General features: G+C 33.3%; 1 protein-coding gene across 2 annotated transcripts in view; it reads right to left on the bottom strand.

Annotated features, from left to right (window-relative positions):
* Nucleotides 1–9,052, bottom strand: part of LOC134721261 (junctophilin-1-like) — a 71,362-nt gene extending 62,310 nt beyond the window's left edge. Inside the window, exon 1 of one of the 2 annotated variants that reach the window (XM_063584108.1) lies at nt 7,773–9,052. In XM_063584108.1, coding sequence (XP_063440178.1) covers nt 7,773–8,157 — 385 coding nt within the window. In that variant the 5' untranslated portion in view covers nt 8,158–9,052. The remainder of the gene's footprint in view (nt 1–7,772) is intronic. The other variant, XM_063584109.1, reaches the window with a different exon arrangement.
* Nucleotides 9,053–12,292: the final 3,240 nt, after the last annotated feature.

Raw genomic sequence — 12,292 nt, 5'->3', positions numbered from 1 at the left:
AATATAGGTTAAATGAGATCGATAATTCTACCATCAGACTAGTAACTATGGTGACAAAAATCTTTCAGATGATTGTTTTCATGTTGAATAGTATAATTTTGTATGTTTACGTGCATTGTCATGCAAAGGGAGAATCATATAAATATATACATATGGCTTCTTTCCCATATTCATTCTCAATATTCATAGGTTTAGTTTATGACATGAATCAATACACAAATCTTTCTTTTACGCTAATAGCATTACATGCAGTATACATAAAAACAGCATATATTTCTCCGAAACTAATGAGGTATTTTTAATGATCCACTTACTGTTCTTCAAGGTTAAAAGTAAAGCGAGGTTAATTATGTATGTTGTATGCTTGGTACTTCTTTCTATCAGATAGTGTTTTTTTTTTATTAAATACAAGAGTATTGAATTAAGAACATTTTGTGACAAACCAACAGTTGTGGTTCGACATTTTGTCACATGGATCTGTTTCCCCATTTACTTTTGTTGAAAACTGACATGCTGATTACAGGTTACAGATCTTTTCATGACCTTGGATTTTACATTGGCTTTATATTGAATTCAAATTACACATCCCTATAGGATAATTATACAAAAAGAAGATGCGGTGTGATTGACAATGAGACAACTATTCACAAGAAACCAAATGACACAGAATTAAGTACTCTTTTTTTCTAAGGTAATCGCATGGAAACTATCAGAAAATCTGGCAATCAGCTGAGCCGATCTAGCCATTATTCGCAACCTCTTTTTATTTTAATGCCTGGTGTTCCTAATGTTTTTTCCCTATCTAAGTTCTTGGTCTCCAGATTATCTACAAAAGGTTGCCAAAAAAAACCGCGTGTCTATAGCGCCTTGAAGTAAGTTAAAATCATACATGTCTTACGTTTATCTCCTTCCCAAATTAGAAACTAAAACCAGTGTGATTAAACTGAAAACATGGAACAACTATACATGTATAAAATAACATTGCTTCTAACGATACTCATTTTCTTCCAGTAATCGCAAAGTTCAGGTGATACCATGTATGATAACAATTTTGGTGTCAACGATCCCTCATTCGGACGTTTTTTTTTATAGAGAATTATAAAAAAAAATGACCAAGTACTCGGAGTACAAAATTTGATCTTGAAAAACTAATTTTGATTGGTTGAATTCTGAGTCGAAGTACCATAATCGTACTCGATATTTTTATGACTGCAGTCCAAGAACAAACTTGACACAAACTGTTTAAGCCGCCTATGGTCAAGTTTATATGAGCCAGATGCAATTAAGCTTGATACATAATTATCGGTGTCTATACTGAGGAAACATGTTAAACAACTTCTTGCATTCTTTGACATGAAATGTTATCAAGAACAACACATAAAGCAGAGACAAAGTCTGGATTTTATTATTTTCTGGAGGGTTACTATGGTAAACAATAGAAGTTATGTAAGTTAGCAAAGCCTCGGGATGTTAATTGAAAACAAATGAGATACAAATATTTTGTTGAACGCCAAGAGGGTTGCTATGGATACAAGAAAACATTCTGTAATGTTATAATAATACATCGTTTTCATCTGCACTTATATATGTATATCATTAAGACATGTATTGTAAAGTCATTATGCATCTGCACCAGAACATTTGGAAACATTTGGGGCTCTGATCGGGGTTATTTATCTATGTTTAAATAATTCTTCTTGTATAAACAGAAAGATGTCCCTTTTTCGTAAATTAACTGGTACAAAATCATTACCGATATTTTCTTACGAATTAAATCTATTTTTTTAATTTTTAGTTTTTAATTTTATAATTATTTAATAATTTTTCATGTTCATGCGCTTAAACAGAATTTTGGGAAATGACCTCTAAAATGTATTTAAGTTTTGGATTTGGAAGATCATTGATGATTGAATGCGTATTCGATCTATTGGGCTAGATAAAAAGATGAATGAATAAATTAGCAACTGTTGAATAGCAAGTATACCATGAATCCGTTTAAAATATGTAAGGATCGATGAACACGTGTCCAAGATCAAAGAAGTCATACGTTGTAAGAATAATTAAAGGATATGTTAACGACCTTCAAATGACCTTCACCAAGTTCTGAGTGTTTCAGATTAAATATTTGCATAAGTCTGGAATACATTCACAATTATAAAAGAGTATTCCTTTTTCTTTGTATGAAATATCAATTATGTCTACAAGTAGCAGTTGATATCATTTTAAAGTCATCAAACACAATGTTAAAGCAATTGAGCAGACAGCTTTTAAGCGTTTTTTGTTTAACTTTAAATTTGTTTGATAATCTGACTTTAAAAGAATGCCAATATTTTCTTAAAAACATTATTAAAATAATTTTAACAAAAAAGTTTGTTTTCTAGAATTTATGAGGCCTGTTTTTTTCAACAAAGGTTGTAAAATCGAACCCCGCATGTGACAATTGTGTCCAACTATTTTTGACGAGGATTATTAGTTTTCCAGTCGAAGGTCGTAGTTTTCTCCTCCATCTACCTCCTCAAATAAAAGCTGACCGCCACGAAATATTCAATGGTGCTGAAAGTGGCACCAAACACCAGTTAATGAATCTAACACTCAATGGATAATGGATAGATTTGGATACTGTCTAATGGTTATGGTTGTGTTGTTTTTCTTTGACTTTTTTGCACGCAGATAGCCGACATTGAGATACTGCATGGCTGTTCCCTTTCGAGTAATATGGCGGACTCGTTACCAGGAGAATAGAAGAAGCAGGGGTTTGTTATCATATCTGAATTATGTAACTTGCACAGCCTCTTTGAATACAAGTTAAATATAACTTTGTATTCATTTGCGGACAGAACAATCAAACAGACCACACGTAACATCTGTGTAAAATCGACACCAAGTCCATTAGATCGAAGTCTATACCGTTACACTGTCTGCATCACTGACAAATAATACTGTCTGTATCAATATTTATAACGTTTTTAATCTCAATCCGATCAAATGCTTTTTAATCTCCAATCCGATCATAACTGTGAATAATCTCTAAACTCGACCATCAAACAAACCTTGTTAATCGATTATACGGATAAAGTTTTAAATGATTTGCTGGGGGTGGGGATAATTACACATAAATAGGACTACATTGTGTGTTTCGGTCAATCCCATAAATGCATTGATTAAAAAAAAAGATTAACAGGAGAAGAATTAGAAAGAACAATACTTGATGGTATGGTAATTTGGTGTAGTTGAAACGAAGTTATTCGAATAAACCCAAGAAATATATTTTAAAGCAGAACCAACATGTACGCGATATATGTAGAATAAGGTAAACTATTACTGAAAGGTTTTTATGAAAAGATGATAATACTAGGTGTATGGCAATTTTAAAAGTTACCAAAAATCATGGGGCTCTACAAGTAAGACCAGTTAACTCTAACCCCAAATATGATTGGCTTTATGGTTAACTTTTTATATTTGTACACAAAAAAGTAGGTTAGTGTCACAGAAGTTTTGCAAATAACATGTATTATTTCTAGCTTAGGTCAAAATGTTCTCATTGAAGGAATGAAGAGTAAATATGGTATACCATGACAAATAAATTCTCAAAAGGGGGTCGCATTAACGTATATATATACACTGATACAGTCATCCAGCTGGCATACACATATCGCGTCGCATTTGATATACTTTTAAAAAAAAAACGCAAGCATTTATAAAAAAAAATCTTCACCCAGTTTTGTTAACCTTTTCACTTCTATGTAAAAACAGATGAAAGAAAACGCAAGCATTTATGAAAACATTTTTTTTTCTCAGATGTTCACCCAGTTTAGTTAACCTTTACAATAAAAAATATTAAAGTATTCTTATGTCGAAAACAAAAGAATCGATACTTAGTACTTTTAAACGGTTATATTTTATTGTTTTGCACCCCCTCCCTTGTTATGCCCTACGATAGTAGAGGGGCATTATGTGTTCTGGTCTGTGCCTCCGTTCGTCCGTCTGTGCGTCCGTTCGCTTCAGGTTTAAGTTTTTTGTCAAGGTAGTTTTAAAGAAGTTGAAGTCCAATCAACTTTAAACTTAGTACACATGTTCCCCATGATATGATCTTTCTAATTTTAATGCCAAATTATAGTTTTGACCCCAATTTTATGGTCCACTTAACATAGAAAATGATAGTGTGAAGTTCAGGTTAAAGTTTTTGGTCAAGGTAGTTTTTGATGAAGTTAAAGTCCAATCAACTTGAAACTTAGTACACATGTTTCCTATGATATGATCTTTCTAATTATAATTCAAAATTAAAGTTTTGACCCCAATTTCACGGTCTACTGAAAATAGAACATGATAGTGCAAGTGGGGCATCCGTGTACTATGAACACATTCTTGTTTTACACTATTTTTTTGTAAATTAGGCTAATAAAGCTACAGCATTTTCAGTTATCTTCGGGCATATATGACAATCATTAGATCTTCAATTTGTTCACTTGAACATGTTGAATTATAGAAGTTTTTATAAGAAAAGAGCCAATACATAATTCTAATGGAACATTTTTTTTTTAAATCATACATGACCTCATAATAAAATTCTTATAAAAAATAAAAAAGAAGATGTGATATCATGATTGCATATATACATGATATAAGAGACAACTGTCTATCATAGTTAAATGAAGAGGACATAAGCAACGAAAGGCCATCGTACGGCTTTTAATTCTAGGAGACAACCCATACAGTATATTTTCGGCTTTTATTACTAGTAGACAACCCATACCGTATATTTTCGGCTTTTACTACTAGGAGACAACCCGTACAGTATATTTTCGGCTTTTATTACTAGGAGACAACCCATACCGTATATTTTCGGCTTTCATTACTAGGAGACAACACATACCGTATATTTTCCACTTTCATTACTAGGAGACAACCAATACCGTATATTTTAAGCTTTTATTACTAGGAGACAACCCATACCGTATATTTTCGGCTTTTATTACTAGAAGACAAACCATACCGTATGCTTTCGGCTTTTATTACTAGGAGACAAACCATACCGTATGTTTTCGGCTTTTATTACTAGGAGACAACCCCTACCTTATATTTTCGGCTTTTATTACTAGGAGACAACCCATACCGTATATTTTCGACTTTTATTACTAGGAGACAGCTTTTATTACTAGGAGACAACCCATATCGTATATTTTCGGCTTTTATTACTAGGAGACAACCCATACCGTATATTTTCGGCTTTTATTACTAGGAGATAACACAAGGAGACAACCCATACCGTAAATGTTCGGCTTTTATTACTAGTAGACAGCCCATACCGTATATTTTCGGCTTTCATTACTAGGAGACAACCCATACAGTATATTTTCGGCTTTTATTACTAGGAGACAACTCATACCGTATATTTTCGGCTTTCATTACTAGGAGACAACCCATACCGTATATTTTCGGCTTTCATTACTAGGAGACAACCCATACCGTAATTTTCGGCTTTCATTACTAGGAGACAACCCATACCGTATAATTTCGGCTTTTATTACTAGGAGACGCTTTCATTACTAGGAGACGCTTTTATTACTAGGAGACAACCCATACCGTATATTTTCGGCTTTTATTACTAGAAGACAACCCATACCGTATATTTTCGTCTTTTTGAAGCATCTGTAAATTCTCAAAAAAACTATCGCATTAACAGTTGTATCCAGCAACAAGACAACCAAATTAAAAATGTATTCGGTTTGGGCCGAATAAAAGCGGTTTTTGAGGAGGCCTTTATTGAATGAGTACAGTAAAAAAAGGTTAATGCATGAAAACAAAATCGCTTAGTGTTTAGTCGTATGCACTTTTTGTCGATATTCATTCTTGGAATTGAATTAGTAATGATCATTGACAATTTTCTTTGACTTTTAAGTCAATGAGAGGCAGAAAATAAGACTTTCGTTAATAATTCCTCTGAACCTACAGAAAGCTGAATTTGAATCAATATTGCAACAAACGCGAATTGATGAGCCTAGAATTATCACTGAAAAGATCTGTCAGTGTCCTTCGGATTTTCTCGGACTTGAACATTGTTGAATGAGATCAAATGAAAGATATCCATCAAGATATATGACAATGGATTCTGATCAACCTTTATTGTATCTTGACACACGAAGTCTGCTTGGCCTTGACCATAATCATATGAAAGTTCAAATGTATCGAATCTTTCCAAGTGATTCTTATTCAAAATGTTCGTCCTTGACCCCGAGAGTGTATACAATTTCATTTTACTATCTGTATCGGGTGCCATAATAAAAATAGGGACAGTGCACACCTTTAATACATTAAAATAAATAATGTGTTCCATGGTGATTGCTCTTCCTCAAGTAGCCCTAAGTATTAGCAAACATATTTTGTGTTCACCCTATCAGCAGAGCATATGCACACATTGACCGAAGGGTCTGCATATAGGTCACGTGTATTTAATCATATATGCAATATAAGGTGAATTCATATACTAGTGTTCATCCAAAAGAACCATCATGGACATCCGAAAGAACAATCATTAACATCTGAAAGATGACATGTTTGTTCTTTATGTCTTTTTAAAATAATATGGGCAAATCTTTAGTCAAATGAACGGACTGTTCCAAATTGATACGGTTCAAGTTTAAGAATGTTCATATTCATTGATAGGCAAACCCTATAAATTAGCCTCAATATACCTTTTAACCTAATATTTGTTGAATTTCGTGTACCTCAAACTCTATCCTTTGTTGATAGTACTGATAAAAATAAGGAGTTTGTCTTATGATTGCAAATGGGACAACTATCCACCAAAGTTGAAATAAATCGGATGTTAGCAATTGAAACCAGTGTTTTATTGACTGTTGCTTGTTCTTGGTCTTATTGTACCCTTAGACTATATTCCCCATTTATACAACATTATCAGATAAGTGACTACTTAAACGTAGTAAAGGCTCAGAGTAAAGGACAATTTCGAAGTAACATCGAAACTCTTCTCCTGTTCTCTACTCTTTGTTTGTTGGACGTAGTCTTAAGTTTCTTCGAAGACAATTTCTCCCTGTTGACTTATTGTATACTAGTATGTATTTTCTTTCGTTTTAGCATGCAGTGCATGAACTATTAAAATAATGATGTTGTCTACATTTAGCATGTTTAGTTAAATGGTTACACACAGTGATAATCCTAACATATTTAAATAAATATATAGCATACTTGAATGTTTTGACTTCAATGCATACAGTTTGTTTAATTCTAATCAACTATATATAAATTCTGTTTTGTTCAAATCGTACCAAGTCAAAATGACCTTGAGCTACATAATTTCATTTAAGTTTAAATATTTTAATGCAGTAGCCTTGACCGCTAAAAGAACACACTGTCCAATTATGTCATTTTGATAGGACTGGGATCGATTTTAATGATTACTAGATTATAAACATTACATGTTTACCATTGATTTGTAGAACAACCAATGGTGTTCAAATTTCCTTCTAATCTGTTGTTAATTTTCTCATTTACAGCTGATCGAAATTACGCTGAACTCAAAGATAAATCAAATTATATTAAACATATATAACTTCTCCCAAAGGTCAAGTGGACAATTACTAAGGGTAAACTGTCTCAGTGACAAAAACAAATAAGTATGTTGCGCGATTGGTATATAGTTATAGATGTGTTTGTGTGTGTGTGTGTGTGTGTGTGTGTATACTGACGAAACGGCATTCATGACATGCAAAAAGGAAAGGATACAACTATTTGAAGCCGTGCAAATATCTTACCCCCGTCAGCATATGTTTCACATCCGTATCCACATTGTAATCCAGTGGTCCATGTCCCTTCATATCGGGCTCCTGATGACGTCGACTGACGGACGCCATAACGCCCTTTAAACCCCTGTGTCCATTCCCCTTTATAAATCCATCTCCCTTTTGTTTCAACGCCTAATCCATGACGTTTGCCCTGAAACCACTGGCCTTTGAACGCATTTCCACTTGGCCATGTATAAACTCCAGAAATTTCGAAACCAAATTGCCATGCTCCCGAGTACTCCCCCATCCCCTTGGGACCAGTACAAACTCCGTGTCCGTGAGCTTTTCCATCCTCCCATCCTCCGCTGTACGTGCCCCCATCATCAAAATCGAAACGGCCTCCTCCAGTTGTCATTTAGATGCTACCCACATGGAGGGAGGGTGTAAAACTCCAAGCTAGATATGTATTTTCACAGAAACAAATAACATTATCCACATAAATCCGCCAAGAAAATAATTCACCGGCATTCTCTATCCAAAATGGCTGACATAATCCTATGAGACTCGTCAGAAACAGAAATCAATGAAATGGTGTAAATTAAGGTTAATTAAGAAAAAGTCAGGTGAATAATAATTGTTCAACAATTTCATCCTAACATTGATTCATGGCTATGTGGTTGGAGCTTAAATCCAGAAAGCAGACTGATTGTCGTATCGTCAAATCACATTGTTACATAAGATATACGTCAGATGTAATATTTTTTTATAAACACTCACTTGAATCTGTATCTCTTTCAAGAAAAGATGGCGTAGTGAATCTCGACAAATTACTTATGCCATGTTATTTTTCAATCAAAGTCGTAGCGCAGGCGTAGCCATTTTAGAAGCCTTCATTATTTTGTTATCGAAAATTGTTATGAATTAAGTATATTCAGTAATGAAAAGATACTATAAGATGATTCGAAATTATCATCGACAGGGTGAATAAATTATGCGAAAATGTCGGACATAACACAGTATCTGACTCCTCGGGTCGGGTCTCCATATATGGCCGCACGTTACTATTGGCCAAGCGTCTGGTAATATAGCTGCCTCCTGAAACGCCACATGTTCTCACAGATAAGATACTTGCATCAACACTTTAACGAAGGCAATTTTCGTTTTTCCAGTAATTCCAAGATTTGCACAGTGACAAATAAATAATTAATGTACACATGAACGATCGGTTTCATCGATCTCAGGTATACATAGACAATACGCAGGTTGTGTCGTATTGATTTTGCTCATGAAGTAAGAAGAGCTGCTTGAAAAGTTTGGGACATATGCAGATGATTGTTTTTCTATTGATCTCGCGATAATTTAACGAGATCACTTGATTAAGATCAACAGCTCTCCAATAAAATACTTTAATATTGCTCATTATGTATACAAAAATTAAGCTTATTGATTCAGCGTTTGTTTGCCTATTACTGGTTGATCCAGGTTATTTTTTTACTTTCTTTCGTTTTTCTTTCATTTCTTTCATTTTTTACTTAGGGTAATACAAATTTTCCAAGCTTTTCTTCCACTTAAATATAAAAAAAAAAGAGTTTAAAACGTAATATAAAACGCTTGTGGTTTTAAATTACATGTAGTTAGATTTTAACAAGTTTTGTTTAAATGTTTAAACGACTTTCAAAACGATAATAAAACAACGTCGGAATATTTATTGAAAATATTGAAAAGAGTTGATGTAGATTTGTTCAATAAATAATAACTAAATTAACGTCCAGTGACAAATATTAGGACAGGTTTTTTTTTATGACGAATACACGCAAAAGCCTTTGTTGTGCAAAGATTAATCATTAAATGAATGTACAGTATATAACCCTTTATATGAACGAAGAAATCATCGGGTTGGACTAGAAAATACAAGATAACAAATGTTACCAAACTATTAAACAATAGTAAGCAGTTCAGATTTTCAAGCAACTGGATGAAAGAATGCTTCTTCAATGTATAACCCTCTCGGGAATTGTGACATGCTTACCCGAGGGTCTGGATGGGGTTTACAGAATGATATCTTATAATGTACAAAAGTGCAGAATAAGGGCAAATTAAATAAAATTTGAGAAAAATGCAGTAAAAGGGGCAAAATAAATAAAGAATAAAGCAAATGCTATAAATCTTTAAGAATATAGAAAAGAAGGAACCACAAACACACCCTTCTAACCTTTAGTATAATTGTAAATGACCTGTGAACTCGTTTGTTTTTTAACCTAAAATAGTGTGATCATTTTCCTGACAACATACATACATATATATACATCTTAGCCATTTATTTACAAGTCAATATGTCTAACATGTGGAAATGTTTGCCTTTCTCGTGCCATTGTTTGCGCATCAATTCGTTCTTTATTTAATCAAGGACGATGATTTGTTCAGTAATAACACCTTAGTAATTCATATTTATATAGGCCAAGTACAGCAAATAGCAGATATGATCAGATATGTGGAATAAATTCAATCTTCACAACGGAGCATACCATAAGGTTGACGATGTCGCTAGATTTAAGGTTCATCATAAACGGCTTTGTTTACACACAAACAATTTATTTTAAGTACAGACAAACCTGTGCAATTGAAAACGTTTATATATAAAAAAAAATTTATATATAAATAAAACAGGCTAGAGCGCTGGACAAGAGGCTAATATATTTCAATTTAAGAAATTTTTAAATACGTTTTGTGTTTCAGACACTTAGCAAAAAATTATCCTAGATGTTTTGCTCTGCTAGCCTTCAAAAGGTGCAACAAATTTTACGAAGTCCGGAAAATTCTTGATCTGTTCCTCTCAGGTCATTAAATTTCATTATATATGGATTAAGGTGGTACCTAACACTACAGGGAGATAACTCTGTAAAGTCAGCTAAACGTTTTAATTATGTTGTGTTGTAAAAGGAATAATAAGCTTCTCAATGATCAAAATTGGTGTTTGTCAAACTGCTATATAACCAGTGTAATTTTTCTGACTAAACGGTTGGTTCAAAAGTTTTGATTTTTTTATATTTTTGTTAAAGGGTCAAAGTAAGTACTTTGACAAACTTTTATAAAAATTAAATGAGCCAAATTAATTTTAGTGAAAGTGTTGGGTACCACCTTAATATGGGGCTGTTAATATAGAAATTAGAGGAATAATAGATATGATATCTGAATTGACTGCGTGTGGGGAATGACCTAAACAAATCAGGTCCGCTATTTTACCATCTTCTTCGATGATAGAAAGAATGATCTTTTTGTACTTGTATTGCACATACTCACTTATACCTTAATCTTAAAATTTTATGGATCAAACACATTTGCATTTAACTTTTACATATTTAGGTTCTAATAGGACTCAAAACTCTTCCTGCTGTACATGTTTGTCTTCTCTCCGAATTGATTTCATGGTATAAACACCGCCATGTTTGCCAAATGGTTATGATGAACCTTAAGTGCACATGTAAATCAATTACCGCGATATACATCTAATAGGATTAGTGTGTCGAGATATGTTTTGTGTAACATCGTGCATCGGGTTCTGTTGTTAATTGGTACTCATTGGGCTGTGTAATACACTTTGCTACATATACAATGATATACATATGCTAAATATTTATACCTATATAGCATTTACAAATTTGGCGGGAAACAGCTAGCTATCTTCATCTGTTATGTATTTGGTTTACATAATATCATTTTAATGTCTTAATTATTTAAGAAATTAAAATCCTTTCCTAAACATGTATTCAGTTTCAAAAGTTAACATCACTGGCTTCTTATAATAATGAATAATGTCATTATTTCTATTTAATCGATCTTCGATTAATCTACGATTGCTACATTAACTATATGCTAAAGGCTAGAGGACTCCGACTTATTCGAGTTAGATCAGTCCTTGTTTTGAGTTAGTTGTTTTGTTTTTATTTGAGAAAGCGTTAACTGTGATGAGTGTTTTTGTGTGTGCGTGTGCTATGTTTAATTATCGTAGTGTTGTCATTTTAGCAATATTTTTTTAAAACATTGCCACATAAGCGGGAGGTTTGATTAGCCCTAACACCAGGTTCAACCCACCATTTTTTTTCTTAAATACCTGTATCAAGTAAGGAGTATGGCAGTTTATATCAAATAGTGCGTTTCAATGTATGTTGGCCTTCAGTATTCCTATTGTTCCTTTGTCGTCCTCTTATAGTTGACATGTTTCCCTCGGTTTTAAGTATGTTACCCGGACAGAGGTATGTATACTACTGTTGCCATTATTTATATACTTTTGTGTGGGTTGATTTGTTAGCTAGGTTTTTTCAACGCTTATCCAACCATATGTGTCCCAAAAGCAACATTTGTATCGATATGATCTTGTATATCATGCTGTCAGACAATCTGAATGTAGAAATCCTCCCTCTTCCTGAGTGACCCGTTCAAGCCACACAAATTACAATGTAACAACCATTCAGAAATCAGAACCTACTGTTGTTAATAATACTTAATTCAAGATGGCACGTGTATATCAAATGAAAACTGAGCAATAGCTT

The sequence above is a fragment of the Mytilus trossulus genome, chromosome 6 (assembly GCF_036588685.1).
Source record: "Mytilus trossulus isolate FHL-02 chromosome 6, PNRI_Mtr1.1.1.hap1, whole genome shotgun sequence".
NCBI classification, from domain to species: Eukaryota; Metazoa; Mollusca; class Bivalvia; order Mytilida; family Mytilidae; genus Mytilus; species Mytilus trossulus.
Note: the sequence above shows the minus strand (reverse complement) of the source record. Positions and strands in the feature narration are given on the sequence as shown.